The sequence below is a fragment of the Tupaia chinensis genome, unplaced genomic scaffold (genome assembly GCF_000334495.1).
Source record: "Tupaia chinensis unplaced genomic scaffold, TupChi_1.0 Scaffold000636_1, whole genome shotgun sequence".
Classification (NCBI taxonomy): domain Eukaryota; kingdom Metazoa; phylum Chordata; class Mammalia; order Scandentia; family Tupaiidae; genus Tupaia; species Tupaia belangeri.
The window spans coordinates 135,070-153,974 of NW_006160157.1; the positions used below are offsets into that span (position 1 = coordinate 135,070).

The window sequence follows — 18,905 nt, forward strand, 5'->3', positions numbered from 1 at the left end:
CTAAATGTTTCTGTATGAATGAAAATCTCATCTACAAAGAACAAAAAGTATAAGGACCGTTAGTCAGCAATGCTCTTTCACGTTGCGGAATCTTACAGAACTGGCAGTTGTCTGATACATTGAAAATATAAACCTGAAGAAATAAAGTTGGATTCTTTGAATATATTTTGCGTAACAGACGTCTCTGGCAGCTTTGAGCTTGCATAGTTTGCAGGGAGAGACTGGGTTAGTTGGATGCTTCCTGGTTTCATTAGCATAGCCCAGCCCACTCTCAACACACGCCCAGAACTACCTCATTAACCATTGGGATTGCAGCCAAAAACATAAGAGTACAGTGAATATAAGGGGAATTACTGGTGAGAGAACTATAGACCAACTTAACACTGAACCCATTACTTTTCCAAGATCAGAAAAATACTACATTAATAGGAACCATTTCTCATTCATATAAGAATTCAAGGTTTCAATCTATAGTTTTTAAATCTAGAATAATTAGCTGTACTATAATAAGACAAATCACCCAGCTGCATATATTAATCTCTCTCCCTTTCTCTCTCTCTCTTATTTATTTATTTTCTGGGTAACTTTGACATTGTAAACCACAGACGAATTGGAGCCTGGCATTGAAAGGAGGTGTTCTCCAATGATTTTTTTTTTTCTTGTCTAAAGAAGTTTACTTCTACAAGAGGGAATCTGAAAAATGACAGGGGCAAAAAGGAAAAAGAAGAGCGTGCTCTGGAGCAAGATGCATACCCCCCACTGTGAAGACGTTAAACGGTGGTGCAGAAAGCGGCTACCTATTTTGGAATGGGCACCTAATTACAATCTGAAGGAAAACTTGCTTCCAGACACCGTGTCTGGGATCATGTTGGCAGTTCAACAAGTGACACAAGGTAAGGTACTGCATTTGATTTTCCTGGTTTATACAGCGTGGCTGTCAACTTTGCTTTCTTAGAGGAGTGTTGTGACTTACAATGGATACTGAAGCTTGTGAAATAGATATTTACTAAAATATACATTAACTGGGAAGATAGCACATTGGCTATCTGTATAAAAGAATTTTCCTAATTACCTTTTGTTTTCTTGTTACTTTTTGATGGCTGTTGAGAACCGAGCCAACATTTTAATGGCAAGGTTAAAAATTCATACTGTTTTAGGGTAAAAGATCAGTAACAGGGGGAGAATGAGTTTTTTTTACAACTTGATATTACTGATATAATTTCCTACTTTCGCTAAGCCAAGCTATAAAATATCTCCTGGCTTGAACACAATCGTTTTTAAACCTAATTAACAGGGCTCAATTACCTGTTGAAGCCTTGAGAGTTGCTATAAGCAAAGAACAAAGCTTTCTGTACATAAAGGAGGCTCTTTGCCAAGATCAGGATTGGTGGAGAGAATCCTAGATGTCCTTGGAGTTTGTGTTTTACCGTGTATGCCAACCTCTGTATCATGTTACCTACTGCATCTATTTCTCAATAAGAATTTTAAACTGGTGGGAAGTCTAATGTTAACTCTCCCAAAGCAGATTCTAAATGATACTCTGGATTTGAGTAGACATTTCTTTTGGTGAAAACTAGTTAATGACTGTGCATGTGTGTGTGAGTGTGTGAGTAGGTGTTTTCTTTAAAGGTATATTCAGTGAAGTTTTGGGATAATTCAGGTAATAATTTTCTACCTGTAACAAGGAAAAAACTGATGTCTCAGCCTTGAGAATTTGGAACAGTTTCCTTGGCATAGACTCTGTAAGTTTATATTTCCTTGCAGTTTCATTGCCTCTCTGGCTCTAACTATTATTTATACTGTTAAATTATAAGAACTCTTTTAATTAAGTTATTCTGTAGCTGGAACAAACTGGTTTGTGTATTTGTGTTTTTAGTATGATTAGGAACATCTGCACTGGTGGCTTTACTTTCAGATCTATAATACTATCATAATTTATGGGATTCCATTTCAATGAATAGTCTTGTATCACATTTTTAATGACCATTTTGCCAATGGCAAAGCATAGCAATCTTCTAGAAAAATGTGAAGTAAATAACAGGTTGGGACGTTTGCAGCCTTGTTTTTATTTAAGTTTCAATTCAGAATGAAACACCACCATGTACTTTAAAACTTAGAGGATGAACTTAAAAGTACTTTTTCACGAGACAGTTTCAGCATATGCTATAAATTTATTTTGCTTTAAATTAAATGTAAAATGAAAGGGAATTCTGTTTTTAACAGTAACTTTTTTTTTTTTTAACCTTTGGAAAATATCAGGCTAATAAAATTTGGGGATATGATCAAGTTACCCGTATTATTTCATTAGTGAGATAGTTGATGTATGAGTCTGGTTGTGAATTGTGTGGCTTTTATCTGGATAGATCATGAGAAATTTTGTTTTATGCATCCTACATTTCATTGGTTATGAAGAAACACATTGGTCAGCCCCTGACTGATGGGAACACAAAGCTTATTCGGCCCTTGTGTAATGGAATTTACAGATCTGGCAACTGATTTTGTTGGGAGGCTACCAGTGATTGAACCAGCTACACTGTTAGAAAGAACTTAAACGTGTTTGCTGGAGTATGAAAAGACTAATCATTCTAAATGTATCTAGTTTGAAAACAATTTTTATCAACTTTTTCACGCACATCTACTCTGGAGACTTAACAAATGAAACATCATAAGCTACCATTTGCTGTAAGGGCCACTGTGCTAAAACTCCATATAATTCAATGTCTCCCCCTATCCTAACAAAATCTGGAGAGATAGCATGTTCTGCATTTTACATATGAGAAAATGGAGGCTTAGAGGAGTAATTTTCCCTGGGCTTCATAACTTCTTTTAATTCTGTGTTAGAAGAATTAAAACATTCTAGAAGCTGCTGATAGAGTCAGGACTGAATTCCAAAGCCAACACTCTGAACATTTTCACTTTATAGTCTATACTGCCAAAATAACCAGACCTTTTCATAATATCAATGTTATTGGTAACAGAAGACAGTTCTTTGGAAAGGTACAAATATCCTTGCCTTCAAATTACTTTTGCATTCAGGTTTCATCTCTGTAGTTTTTAGACTCAAAGGTGAATGACAAGAAAAATAACTATAATATGATACCAAGTAAGGAAAGTGTTTAAGTATCTTTACCGCCCATTTGTGTGAATACCGTATTGACAATTAGTATCAGCTCCATTTCTGTAGGTATGTTGAAAGAAAGAAGGGGCAATTATTGCTTTCACATTATAACATAAACAAAGGAACAAATATCATTGTTAACTCTTAATTTTCAAAGCATCTTTTTAGTTATTCATTGTAAATGATATAAAACTATCAAATTCAATGTTTGTTTTTGATTTACCAATTTGGGACATTTATAGCTCTCAGTCTAGTAGTTATTTTTGTTCTTCTCTCTCCAGAATCCCATTTAAAATTTAGAATGATAAGGGAAACTAACGTTTGTTTTTTATATATCAAATACGAAGAAGCCACTTTACATTACTTTCTTAAAGAGTTCCTAATTGCTTAATACAGATGATTTTTACTTATCAGTGTACTTGACTCTTCCATAAATTTTCCGTGTTGACGATATTTTTTCTAAAACACTTCCTTTCTTCTTTTGGTTATTTATTTAAAATTTTGTTTATCTCTTGAAGGAGAGAGAGACAGGGAGACAGACACACCTCTAACAGGGTCTTTTTTGTGCTATGATTCTCATCCTCGTCTTCTAGCCGGCCGGGATCAGTACACTTGACATGTTCGTGTTGACTAGGGAGCTGCGCCCTGAACCTTCTCACATGGATCCAGCATGGTGGAGTGGTGCTCTGCTGCCTGTGTCACCACAGTCGGGCCTCCCAGTTTTTTTATTTTTATTTTTTAAGAATTATTTATTTAAAATTTTATTTATTCATTTATTTATTTAGTTTGACCAGAGAGAGACAGAGAGAGAGAAATTGAGAAAGCAAGCCACCAGGTCTGGGATTTGAACTGTGGTCAGCTATGTGGGCCTCTCAGTTTTTAGACATGCTTTTACCTTTTTCTCTTGCTATCTGGATTTCTCTTCTTTGGAGCATCTGCAAACTTTGCCTCTTGCTCTACTGGTTAAACATCAGTGTCCTGAACACAAACTCTGGCCTTGTCCTCTAAAAGGCACCATAGGTAATTTCTTCTGTGTAAAAGGCGCTTACCACTATACTAATGAAACTGTCTTCTCAACCTACATTCCACATGTTTAGCTATGCAAGCCTACACAGTTCTAAAAACATTCCAAATGCAACATTGAGTCTTCTTTTTTATTTTATTTTATTTAAAATTTTTTTTTACTAGAAGGGTGTGTGTTCTGCAGAGAGAGGGAAGGAAAGTGAGAAATCACCTTTTAGGGGGGATAGCCATGCCACAGTCCCTTCTCTAATCTCTTCAGGATTTTGAGCATGCATGAACATGTGCCCAGTGTGATTTTGAAGTCATCTGCTTCAGGACTTGAACCATGCAGTCTGCCATGTGGGATCCAGCACCATAACCTCCACACCACATGCTGGTCCTGTAACATTTAGTCTTCTAAAACAAACTGAATAAAACCACTAACCAGAATTATAGTTAATAACAGTAGCAGTACTTTTTAGGCACAAATATAAGTACTGTTGTGAAAAGCACTTGTCATGTACACAGAACTAAAGCTTACAGAGGATAGGTAACGTGCCTAAAGTCACACTGCAAATGAAGAGTTAAAATCTGAATTTAAGTCATCTGGCTCCCATGACTGTGCTGTTACCTTTATACCAGGCTATTTCTCATGGAAAGTTCTGCAAATCACTGCCCGCTCTGCTTTCTTTGCCACCCTATCCAGGAGCATACAGTTAGTTACCAAGTTCTTTTGTATCTATCCCCTAAATGCCTTTCTAGCAAACCACGTAGTCTTGCTTCTTCAGGGCCCCTGCTGCTGCCCTAATTTGCAGTCTTTTAAAATCATTTTATGGGTATTCATTCTCTGCTTTGTCTCCACCTGTAGGTCATATTTTGAACTGCAGGAAGAACAATGAAAATCTGGGCATAGTGTTTTCCTGTTCAGAATTCTCCACTGACCCTCGATTTCCTGTAGGGTAGAAGCCCAGTTCTTCAGCATAACATAATAGATCATGAATAATCTCTTGGTACAAAGCTCTACTCAAAGAGATCTCTCTTCTGGGAATCCCTCCCAATCTCCTGGGAAGGCTTATGTTTTCCTTCCTCCTACTTCCTTTGTACTTTTAACATATTTCTATGATAGGCCTTAACACAATGTAGTATACCCTTTTGGTACAGCACTTCCCATATCTATCTGTAAATTCTAGAAACAAAGACAAAATGTCTTAGTTTATTTTTATCAATTTGTATATTGCCTGCACTTAAAAGTAGGTTTTCAATAAATATTTGTTGGAAGAATTAAAACATTCTAAAAGATGTCGATTGTTCTATTACAGTTGCCACCACTCTAGGGTGGGAATGGAGCTTAAGTTAATTCACATATTTTCAAAATAAATGTAAAAAATACTGATGATAAAAACAAAAACAAAAACACCTAGAAAACATTAAAGCCATGAGTAACTGCTTTCTTTCAATGTCTCCTATTTTTTTGAAGTTACAAACTTGCAGCCCTCCTGAAAAACCTGGTAAAAGGTGCATTTCCTTTGTTCCAAAGAGTGTAAACTCTTTCTTCAGCTTACATTAACAAATATGAGTAATTAATATAAAGATCTAGATGCCTAACTGCTGGAGAAAAAAGAAGACATAACCATACAGGGCCCACATTTCCATGTGGCAAAAATCTGCAGGACTTTAACAGAGGATACCTTATTGCGCCATAGTCTCTGTCATTCACACATTCACTGCCACCAGTCTTACTGATATTCCCAGTACCCACCTAGCTTAACAGGTGGCTGAATTTGTGTCCTCTGCCAAAACACTTTCTAACATGTTTCCCTGAAATGCCTTAAACTCAACCTTGAAGAAAACCTTTATAGAGAGATCACATAAGATTAGCTTTTTTATTGATATGTAGTATTTGTACATATTTATGGGGTACAATGAGATGTTTTTTAGTACAAGAGTACAATATGTAAGAATTAAATATGTTATTAGTCTGCCATCTCAAGCATCTGGCATTACTTCATGTTGGGAACATTAAAAATCGCCCCCCTCTTCTTTTTAGTTTTTACTATAGGGCAGTATGCTTGCCGGAGACACACACACACACACACACACACACACACACACACGCACGCACAGAGAGAGAGAGAGAGAGAGAAGTCATCCCCAAGGGGTGATGGACAAGGCACAGTCCTTCTCTTCAATTCACATACATGCACTAGGCATGCTTTCCAAGCCACCAGGTCTGGAATTCAAACCATGGAGTTGGCCATGTGAGATTCAGCTGCTGTTACCTCCATGTCACTGGGTTTGCTCTCAAAATTCTTTTTTTTAGCTACTTTGAGTAAATTGTTGGCAGCTATATTCACCTTACTGTACAAGACCAGAATTTTTCCTGTCTGTCTATCTATCCCTATAATTTTGTTTTCATTAACCAACTTGTCTCTATCCCCCTCCCTAGCCTCTACTAGTAATTCTTCTATTTCCTACTTCTATGATATCATCCTTTTTATTTTCCACATATGAGCAAACACATGGTATTTATCTTTCTGTGCCTGGCTTATTTTACTTAATAGAATGTCCTCCAGGTTCACCCATGTTACTTCAAATGATAGGATTGCATTATTTTTAATGGATGAATAATATTCCATTTAGAAAATTCAGAAAAATGAAACTGTCACATTTTCTTTATCTGTTTGTTGATTAACATTTAGGCCATTGTGAATGGTGCTGCAATAAACATTAGGGTGCAGATAATTTTATGATGTATTGATGTCCAGATTAGCTTTTTAACCTAGAGCCAGAGAACCTTAAGGTTTGTCAACCTGGACTAATGTATTTCAATATGCTTTGTATCTTGTAGTTGTATGTGTTATCATTACTATTTAAAACAAAATATTTTGGGAAGGAGTCCATTGGCTTTACTGTTGGGTTGTTGGAAAAATATGACATAGTTTTGCATAGGAAAACAGAAAAATATGTCATGACTTTTCAGACAGCCCAATAGATGGTCCAAAGAGTTATTGGACCTCCCACAAAATAAATATAATCATGAGAATGTTCATATCAAATAAAAAAAAAGACAAAATAATCTTTTATGTTATTCTTTCAACATGTTCAACTATTTCTTAGAAACCACTTGTATTTTTTAAAATAAAATTTTTTAAAATGTGGGAGCTTTCATTATAGTGTCAGGTAAGAGCCATTATAGATAGCATCTACAATGTTCTTTAACTGGTATCTTGAAGATCCTCTGCCAAATCTATTTCATAGACAGGCAAATAATTGTAGAGAATGTCGTTGACTTAAAATATGTCACAGCGGTGGTTGGAAAGATAAACAGTAAAAGACTTTGGTCTTTAGAGTATTTAGTTCACATTTTAGCCTTGATGACCACTTGGGGAAAATAGTTACTTTGTTTCCAACACAAAAACTCAAGCATTGTGACAGGGTGGAGACCTAAAATGCATGACTTGCCATTTAAGAACCTAATCCACTGAGAAGGAATATGAGAATGTTTTGCCTTGCATTCCAAGGGATCACCTAGAATTTTTGTTCCCAAACCATGAACATTTTAAGCTGCCATAGGGTTGCCTGATGTTCAAACCACAACGTTTTGGGCTGTAGACAAAAGATGAATGTTCCTTATAATTATGCAGAATGTGTGGCATTACTGGCACCAAAACATATGTGTGGAAGCTGAGCTTCATTGCACTCCTGAGGGCAGCTTAGTGACATGTGGAACAATAAGTGGAAATTCCTGAAGCATACTGCATTGCAAAGATTAAAGGCTTGTCTGGGAATTTTCCCCTGCATTGTCTCAGCCTTGGGGATACATAATCTTAGCATTAGCTGTGTATCTCTAACCCATCCCCCTAAAGCACCGTATCTTTCTGCCAGTAACTTTTCTCTTCTCCACAACATCGGCAGCTAAATATTCCTAAATAAATCTAAAGTATACTTACCCTGATCTCCATAAAAATAAACGGAGGAGCTAGTGACACTTCCCTGGCTCTTCCTTCTTCATTTCCCCTCATCCCTTGATCCCTCTCCTCATTATAGTCAGTTTTTGGGACTTTTGATTTTAGACTTCTGATTTCTTTTTATTTTTCTTAAACTTAAAATGATTCAGATATTAAAAGACCATTAATATATTTCTTCACTTAGGGTAACGCTCCCTATAATATGTAGAGATGTTCACAGGGAAGAGCCCTGACACTCTTTTTAGGCTGTTGGAAACTTGGTAAAGCTTGCAGCAAAAGGGATTGACAGCGAGTGTGAGGATAACGAATGTAGCCACGTATGTAGTGGTAGGCTTCTGTGACCGCCAGCTAGATCCTTGCATGATGCTTTTAGTAACTTTACCTCAGATTCGTTTGGGGAACAACACCTCCAGCAGTTTTTAGCACACGTGGTTTAGGCAGGGCTCTAGCTCTGGCTGTGGTGATCGACTGAGCCAGGTTAATCAGCGAACTGAGTCCCACTGGACCAGGATTCTCAATCTGGGGTGCCCTTTGGAACCACTTTGGGACTTAAAAGAAAACTGGTACCTGGATTTCATAATAAATTAAATCAGAATTTCTGGAGGTGGTGTCCAGGCACTGAGGCATTATCTCCTTTTCTTTTGATGCGCAACAGGATTGAGGGCAAGAACCAGATGAAGGCTTGCGGCCTTAGACTTGGTAATTCTGTATACCCGGCCAATTATTGAGACGTCAGAGCTTCCCTATAAGCACAGGTGAATGGGTGTATGAAACAACAGTCCATCATGTATTATTTTAAGATGGCAATGGTAATGCAGATGATCTGGGTGGTCGTCATTCTGGGTACCAACATCTGAGGAAACATTTCATGGAGAGGCGACGTTCTTCTGTGCTAGTCTGATGATGGTAAGGGACATGTGCCTGTATGGCTTCCTAGGACCTCCGTAGCCTGAAATGAAGCCAACTTGGCAAAGAGCACAGCAGACACTGGGTTTCGATGACAGCTTGTATACTCCTAGCTTTTCACTTGCTTCTGCAAACACTTATCCTTGCTTATGTAAGAGGTCCTGGGCTTCTTCTGATCACCTTAATGGCACATATGAGTGCGAATGTGGTTTAAATGCATTACACAGATTGTTTCTCATCTTGTGAAACCTACCAAGACTTTTTATATATATATATATATTTTTTTTTTTTTTGTAGAGATTTTCACTGTAGGGCGCGTGCGCTCGCCAGACAGACAGAGAGAGACATAGAGACAGAAAGCGAGAAATCACTCCCCAGGGGGGATGGTCACGCCGCAATCCCTTCTCCTCCATTCTCCTTTCGAGATCTTGGGCACGTACGCACACGCGCCCGGCGTGAGTTTTAAGCCACCAGGTCCGGGACACGAACCGTGGTCGACTACGTGCGAGTCCAGCGACATAGCCATTACGCTAACTGCTGGTTCCCAAGACTTTTTTTTTTTTTCTTTTTGCAAAAGGGCAGGTGTGCTTGCCAGAGAGAGAAAAAGAGAGCAAGAGAGTGGGAAAGTGAATAATCAATCCCAATGGGGTATGGTCACACCATAGTCTTTTCTCCTCCATCCCTCTCTCCTTTCAGGATTTTGGGTAAGCATGCATATGTTCCTGACATGTTCTTTAAGCCACCAGGTCTGGGACTTGAACCACATAGTTGGCCATGTGGGATCTAGCCACCTTTACCACCAGGCCATGGGCTGGCCCAATGTACTGTACATTATATTTTCATAATGAGTTTGAAGCTCAGAACTTTTGGTAAATTGTTTCCAGTTCTGGGACTGCTAAAACATTCAAAATCTCTAAGTCTTCATGACTTGTTCCTCTTTGCCTCCTATTTCCTTGTTCACTTCAGTATGACCACATAGCCTGGGTGGAACTGCGCCTGATTCTGAACCTTCTTTGACATAAACCTCTCAGGCTGCCCTTCCTATGTTGACACATCACTTTTTATTAATAAACTGAAACCCAGAGTTTCTGGTAGAAACCAGAGGGAGTTCTGCTGGAGGGAAGAAGTACCTATACCAAAGCTATTGCTCTTTCTCGAGGGTCTTTCTCACCATCCGTGCTAGAGTGGTTGACCAGAGAGGGAGGGGAAGCATCCTTTAAGATCTACCCCTGCCTCGGGTAGCACAGTGGTAACACAACTGAGCCCATGTGAGAAAGGTCCTGGGTTCTTACCTGGGAACCACTGAGCTTGCCAGGCATGTGTATGGATGCTCCTGATCCAGGCCAGCTGAGATGGGTATGGGAGAGTGAATTGAGATGTGGAGACCCATCTCTCTGTTTCTCTCTCTTTCTGTTACTGGATTGATAAATAGATACATTTTTCAAAAACTGGCTTGGGTACCAAGGAGCAATAGGTTTTACTATGTAACAGGTTATACAATGGATACATTGTTTGAATGAGACTTTACCAAAGGCTAAAGACAACAAGAGGGACAAAGAACATACCAAGAATTTGTAACTGCTCTTTGTCTTTGATACCTTGGTCTCAGCTCTCCTTTCCTCTTTGGGAATAGATGTGTCTGTAACCCTAACCACCTCTAGCCTAGGGAGACACTCTCTTGCATTCTGGGTCCAGAAGAGGTAGTCCTAACTTCTCAGCACTGCAGTTGCCTTCCCACCACATAAGACTCTATGCGTCTCCATAGCCGTAACCCTCAGCAGCACAGTTTCATCTCATCTAACACCATTTCTCTACATAAAAAAGCCCAATAACTATTTTCTTTTTAAAATCCTATCTTTATGCCTGGTCTTGTCTTTTCTGTTCATACATTTTATTTTTCATGAGCTAATCAATCCCCATGGCTTCAATTGCCACTTTTTCTACTGGACAACTCTAGAAATATATTACTAGCTCAATTTTCTCTTTTTTAGCTCTAGTATAAATATACAGCAGCCTACTGGACACCATCTTAATGTCTCCAAGGGACATATTTTAAAACTAAAGCATTGTTTTTCTTAACAAAGCCAGTTTTTATCCTCTGTTACAATCAAAGTCATCCAAGACTCCCCCCCCCCCCGTCACAGTTGTGTGTACACGGGAAATCTGGGAATGATCCTTATTTCTGTATCTTCTTAACAACCATATTAAACTAATTGAGTCCTATAAATCTTTCCCCCTTGATGTCTTTCAAATACATTTGATACCCATTATCTCATGGAAGCTTTCTTGGTAATAGTAGAGAAAAACTAACATTTGCTAAATGATTAAAAATATGCCACAGACCGTGTCTTATATCAATTTTCATAATGACCTTAATAATTTGATACTGCTATTATCTATATTTTACAGAGGAAGAAAAGTTGATTAATTTGCTAAGGTAATACAGTTTCTATAAAGCAGAGGAAGTATTTAAGTACATGTCTTCCTAACTCCCAAGTCCATGCTTCTACTTAATAAAAAGTTACCAACATTTACTCCTTGCCCATTAGGACATGTTCTCATTTACTCGATACTTCTTTTTTTAAAATTTTATTATTATTATTTTTTAAATAGATTTTTTGCTATAGGGCACATGCAGTCGCTGGAAAGACAAAGAGAGACAGAGCGATAGAAAATGAGAAATCACCCCCCAGGGGGGAGGGCCACACCGCAATCCCTTCTCCTCCATTCTCTTGGGATCTTGGGCATGCACACGCGTGTGCCTGGTATGAGTTTAAGCCAGCAGGTCTGGGACTCAAACCAGAGTCAACTACATCAGAGTCCAGCGATGTAACCTTTTCACCATCTGCTGGTCCCCTTAAAACATCTTACTGAAGTTTTGTCCTTCACCAAAAAATAAATTGTAGGTTACATAGAGGAAATACTGGTTCTTAAAAATTATTTTTGGGACACTATCACAAATAGCTTTCTACCTGCAATTTCACTCTATATAGCACCTTTTTAAAAATTAAAAAAAATTTATTTAATTTTATTTTATACATTCAATCACATTATTATTTGGCTTACACAATGGATATTTCAACAGGTGAACATTTCTCCCTAGTACAGTTGCTAAAACTACAAAATATCTTCAACAGATAATACCACATTTCTTTGTGCCATTAATGCCTTGCCTCCCTGTTTTTCTTTTATACTGTCTTGTTGGTCTCTCTCACTTTCCCTTATTGTCTTTCTTTTCAGTACTTTCTCTTCCTTGTACCTTCATCAGAGAAAGAATGACAGAGAGAAAGAGGGAAAAAGAGAGATTCCCCTGTGGGGCGTAGTCATGCCACAGCCCCTTCTTCATCTTTCCATCCTGTTGGGATTTGGGACATTTATGCACATCCATGATTGGCCACGTTGGATCATTCCCCTTAAAGGCTCGGCCATAAGCCGACCCACCCTCTTTATTTAAGTGTAATCACCTTAGAATACCAGGCACATATTTCCATATGACAACCACAGATTCAAGATGACTGGTTCCTATACTTTTTATATGGACATGGACTTTCTAATCTGTCACAGTCTCCAAATCTCCTTATTCTTTCTCACGTCAATACTGCTAACTTTGGTTATTCACTCAGTTTATATTTAGAGCAGATGTTCTCAAACTCACCTCAAGGATACCTTGACTGTCCAAACCCATCAAAGCATTCAGAAGAACAATGTATTTAACATAAAAGCGAACCCTACTTAGAAAGTAGTTATGGCTATGAATAGTCAAATTTCTTATCACATAAGATTAGAGAGCTAAAGAAATTGTTCAAGACCCTTTAGTACCAGGGGCTCATCTTCCCAGACATGGTTCATTTTTTTTCCCTAAGAGAGATTTTTGCTATAAGATGTGTGTGCTCGCAGGAAAGGCAGAGAGAGACAGACATAGCGAGAAATCACCCAATCACCCTCCAGGAGGATGGCAACACCACGATCCCTTCTCCTCTATTCTCCTTTCAGGATCTTGGGCACACATGCACCACGCCTAGCGTGAGTTTAAACCACTAGGTCCAGGACTCAGACTGGAGTCGACTATGTGGGAGTTCAGTGATGTAATCATTGCGCATCTGCTGGTCCCCCGGTTATGTTTGTTAAAGTCCTTTCAGCATCCTGTGTTCCATCTACCCAGATTTGCTCTTACTTTTCTAAAGGACCATACTTGTTTTGCCTCAGGACATTTGCACATGCTTGTCTCCTTTGAAATTAATAATCCTCTGTTCCTCTTACCTGGGTGTATCTTCCACATTTCAAGGCTGGGTTTGAATTGTAGTTTGCAACTTTGGCTGCATTTTAGAATCATCCCTGGCACTTAAAAAACTACCCCTGCCCAGTCTCCACTCTAGACCAACTGAATCAGAATTAATCAATTTTTTTTGGGGGGGAGAGGTTTTTGCTATAGGATATGTGTGCTCGCCAGAAGACAGAGAGAGACGGAGAGACAGAAAGTGAGAAATCATCCTCCAGAAGGGATAGCCATGCTGCATTCCCTTCTCCTCCATTCTCCTCTTGGGGTCTTGGGCACACACGCACATATTACCCAGCATGCTCTTAAGCCACCAGGTCCAGATTTCGAACCGCAGTCAACTACATGAGAGTCCAGTGACATAGCCATTATGCCAACTGCTGGTCCCCTGAATCATAATTTCTAAGAAATTTAGGGCAAACTTTTTAATATTCTGGGCTTCAGGTTACTTAACTAATGAAAAAATACGGTGAAATGGCCAGGGTTGAGAACCACAGAAGTTCAGAGAGCTCTTGACATCTCTTTTTGTTGTTGTTGTTTCTTCATAGAACTTGTCTCCAAAATTAAATACAATGATTTTTTTCATGTATGATTTATTTCCTAACCTCTATGTTTCTAATAGTCTCCTTATAGTTAAGGGTGACAAACTACTTTGTCTTTAGCACTGAAAGACCTGAATTCTAGGAAACCCTTTCAGATTCTACCACAATTTTTGGCACATAGTAGGCACTCAGATGTTTGTTGACAGTGAATAATTATAACTGGGGTGGGTGGGCGGAGCTTTCCTGTACCTACTCTTTCTCTGGTGGTTACGGTTCCATGGAAACTTTCAGTCTTTTATTGTTTCTGATATTTAAGTTCCTAGTTCTGTTGATGATGAGGTTTCTTTCTCCTTCATTTCTTTGCTTCTTCTTTTTTTCTTTCCTTTTCATACTTTCCTTCCCTCCTCCCTCCTTCCTTTTACTTTCTTACTGCCGAAGGATGCATGCACTTGTTAGAGAGAGAGAGAGAGAGAGAGAGAGAGAGCAAGCTCCTCCAAGTGGAGTACAGCCACACTGCAGGAAGTTCCTTCATTTCTCTGTCCTGCAGGGATTTGGGCATGCATGCCTGTGTGTCAGGGATGTTTTCAACCCTCCAAGGCTAAAATTTCCTGTGTTCAGCCATCTGGGGGCTGACTCCCTTTACCACAGGACCGTGAGGCCAGCCTAGATCATGATGTTTCTTGATCAAGCTATTTTTTTTTTTTCATTTTTATGTTTCTGAGATTTCACCTGTAGAGTAATTTCAGGATGAAAACATGATTTAATCTGCTTTAAAGCTGTTAATTATTAGAAACACTGGTTTCTTTCTTTCTTTCTTTCTTTCTTTCTTTCTTTCTTTTTTTTTTTTTTTTTGCTTTTTGTTTTTTAGAGATTTTTGCTGTAGGGCCCATGTACTCACCATAGAGACAGAGAGAGACAGAAAGTGGAAAATCATCCTCTTGGGGGATGACCATTTGTCAATCCCTTCTTCTCCATTCTCTCAGGATTTTGGGCACACATGCACATGTTCCCGGTCTGAGTTTTAAACTGCAGGGTCCTGGACTCGAACCATGGTCGACTACATGGGAGTCCAGTAACTCAACCATTATGCTATCTGCTGATCCTGAAACACTGATCTTTGCTTAATAATAATTGTCTGTGGGAACCAGCAGTTAGAGTAATGGCTATGTCACTGGACTCCCACGTAGTCGACCGCGGTTCGTGTCCCGGACCCGGTGGCTTAAAACTCACACCGGGTGCGTGTGCATGCATGCCCAAGATCCCGAGAGTAGAATGGAGGAGAAGGGATTGCGGCGTGACCATCCCCTCTGGGGGGTGATTTCTCACTTTCTGTCTCTGTGTCTCTCTCTGTCTGGTGAGCGCACGCGCCCTATAGTGAAAAAACCTCTCCAAATAATAATAATAATTGTCTGTGAAGTAGGAAAATATGTGTCTATAGGAATTTGCTTTCATAAGTTTGTGGTTCTTGAATATACATAAATTTACCCCGGGACACCCATTTGCAATATCACCTTCTCTGAGCCTTCTGATATTTGGAACCTGACAGCTGTTTATGCTGTGGTTTGCTAATAATAATAACAATAATAATACGACCACCACAAACCAGTTACCAAAGAACAATAACTTTCATCATTACCCACAAAGTTTGGGTTTGATGTTTTTTTAATTTGTAATTCTTGGAAGTGCCCAAGACTCGCTTATTATTTTGTTTTCAAGAATACAAATCTGTCTTGCTAGGGTTCTTTGTTGATTTCTGTTCAAAAAATATTTGAGAGAATACATAGCCTTTTGCTATGTTCTTGGAAAGAGACAGAGCAGTATAAGACAATATTCAACCCATGAGCAGCTTATTATCTTTTCCTTCCTCAGAAATGTGTACTAAAGTATAGGAGAATATGATCTTATTATTTCAACATTGGAAATATCATTCTAGCATGGGTATGTAAGGGTGGGAACATTTTCTTAAGGAAAGTTTGTAGAGTATTGGTTTCAGCCACTTTTTGCCTTGAGTAGGTTGTGAAACCCAGGGAGCCACCAAAAAAGCCTTGTGTCTTTATTTGGAAACAGGAAGATTAGTACAATCTCATCTAAATAACATGACATGAAATGAATATTTGACAGTAAAAAAATAATCAAAACAGAGAATAAAGTGGCTGTCTTAGAAAGCTAGCAAGATTTGATTAGCTATAGACATAGGGTATTATATGAAATGGCATTTTAAGCTATCAGTTCCTGTTAATTATGCTTTCCTTGGAAAGGATTTCAAGGAAACTATATGCACAGGTGATATTTAGAGAATCACAATCAGTGTGTCACTTTTTTAGCTGAGGTACTATACAAAGCATAGCTCTAGCAAAGCTAGCGTAGAGCAAAACAGTATGGAACTGTGATCTAAGAAGCATTTCCTTATTTTAAAAACTTTACTTATTTATTTTACTTTATTATTATTATTATTATTATTTTTATTAAAGTTTGCTAGAGGGCATGTGCATTTACCAGAGAGAGATGGGGGGTGGGGGAGAAAGAGAGAGAGAGAAAGAGAGAAAGCAAGCCACCAGGTCTGGAACTCAAACTTCAGTTACCCATGTGGGAGGCCAGCGCCTTAACCACCATGCCACCTGCTGGCCCCTCTTTCCTTTGAAGCTAAGATTTGGATGGGCTTGAGGAAACAGAAAGAAAACATATTATAGCTTATTCTGAGGCAGGCCCTGGCCCTTTTATCATGCCAGTAGCTTGTATTAAGAAATAGTGGGAGGGCGAAAACACACACTTGGACATGGCCTTCTCCCACCAGGAAACGTGTCCTCTTCAGGATGTTCAGTTTTGATCCCTTCAATTAGCAGCACTCCTTTGGTGGAGAAGGTGCAGGATAGTGGCGAGAAGAGGCCTGGGAACTTCTGCACTACAGCCTGAGCTGAGGTTGTGGCACTATGGAGAGAGATGGGCAAAATTAAGACTTTGCAAAAGTTAGGATCGAAATCAGGCTGAGGGAAGTTAGCCAAGATATACAAATAGAGCTTGGTGAGTGTACGATTTATTACCTGAGTGTCAACCAATGGGAGCATAAAGACTCAGAAGTTCAGGCTAAGTGTAGTAGAGACTCAAGGTTAGGAACTGGGTCCAAGATTCTGGAGAGAAAAGTGCTTGTGTTACAGTCTTTGGAGCTAGCAGAGTGGATTTCAGTATCTTTTCTAATTTTCTACCTAATGAATGAAAAGGTCTCCAATTTTGGTGGTTAAGCCTGGGCTCATGGAAGGCCACGTAAAAAGGCAACAGGCTGGCAAGAGAAATAAGGCAAGAAGGTATCCGCCAGCAGCTGACCTTGAAGTCTATCTGTTCTCGTCCTTCATTCTCACATTAGACCATCAGGCTAGCCTCTTGGCCTCCCTTTGGATCTTTCTCAGACTCTTCATGGAGTTATCAATATTTGACCTTTTTTTAACATCGAACATAGAAGGTTAAGTGGCTACCACAAGCTCAGCCCTTTCTTCGGTGCCTCTTCGTTTTGAAGAATATGGGAAGTTACATTGATATTGACTTTAAGTATTACCTCATCATTAAAAATATATGGTCTATAAAATGTTTGAATTTCTTTTTAAAGAATTATTTAATTTAACTTTATTTATTTATTTACTTTACTTTGACCAGAGAGTGACAGAGTGAGAGAGAGAGAGGGAAAGTGAGAAAGCAAGCTTCTAGGTCTGGAACTCAAACTGTGGTTGACGATATGCGAGTCCAGCGCCCCTAACCACCATGCCACCTGCAGGTTCCTAAAATGTTTGAATTTGGATAATGCAATCATAAATCTTGAAGAGTGTTGACTATAGTGCTTAATTGATTAATATTTAACAATGATAATAATAAAATGAATACTTTAGCATTTAACAAGTGGATGAACCACTACTTTGGAATAAATTTAAATAATTTAAGCATAATGACATATCATGTAGTAGTAAGCAGAAATTTTAACTTGAGTGCTGTAAATCTCTTTAATTTACAAACAATATTTATATCAAATCAATTCTCTCTCTTTTTTTTTTTTTATGTTTTTGACATAGGGCATATGTACTCAGTGGGGAGAGACAGTGAGAAGGAAAGTGAGAAATCACCCCTCCTAGAGGGGATAGCCATGCTGCAATTCCTTCTTCTCTATTCTGCTTCTGGAATTTTGGGCACACACATACATGCACCTGGCATGATTTTTAAGCCACCAGGTCTGATTTTTGAACCATGTGGGAGTCCAGCACCTTAACCCCTACACCACCTACTGGCCCCTCAAATCAACTCTATCTCAAATTTTTCAAAATCAGAAGAGAGATCAATGGTAATTTTAGAAGTACTATTTTATATAGAGGAAAATGACCCTGAAAGATATACTCTGGTCCCAATGAGATTTATACCTTATGCATCTCAGTCCAAGTTGTTATTTCAATTCTGCAAGTTCCTCAAGCAAAAATTGAACTATAAAGGGACAACCGTCAGGCAGATATAAGAAGTATGTTATGACTGCTCCTTCTCTGCCCTCAATGTTTCTGCTGCCTTGACTATTTATGACCATGTGCTTTGGCTTCATAGTCTTAGTTCTTCATATTCATCATGTACACGAGCATTTCCAACATGGTAGTGGAGCTATCTTTTTACGAAAACCAAACAGATAAACAAGAAACCTGAATAAAAGATTTCAGGTTTTTCTCTTTGAAAGCTCTTCTTGACTGATACAAAGTACAAGTGCAAATCTCTCCCTTTTATATGGAATTTAAGCCTTAAAGACCATTTTGGGAGGGTGATGATGATATCTAACCCTATAAAAGTGCCTATTATTTATTTAACTCTTTCTTTGAGTTGGTTCCATGCTGGATCACGAGGTCTCTTTTTTATAGATTTTTGTCTCGGATATTCTCTTATTCCCTTTCTTTCCTCCCTATTACTTTTGGAAGGTTCCTCCTCTAAAGCTTAGAGTAAACAACACTACCTTCACCCTTCTGAAACAGATTAAGTCTTTCTAATTTGATCCTATAGTTCCAGATGCTTCTTTTATAACAAAACAAAACAAAACAAACACACACACACACACACACACACACACACACACA

General features: G+C 38.6%; 1 protein-coding gene across 1 annotated transcript in view; it reads left to right on the forward strand.

Annotated features, from left to right (window-relative positions):
- Positions 1-362: 362 nt before the first annotated feature.
- The window catches only part of SLC26A7 (solute carrier family 26 member 7), a 169,550-nt gene continuing 151,007 nt past the window's right edge, over positions 363-18,905 (forward strand). Inside the window, exons 1-2 of the mRNA XM_006159563.3 lie at positions 363-460; positions 606-893. Of these exons, the coding sequence (XP_006159625.1) occupies positions 701-893 (193 nt within the window). The 5' untranslated portion in view covers positions 363-460; positions 606-700. The remainder of the gene's footprint in view (positions 461-605; positions 894-18,905) is intronic.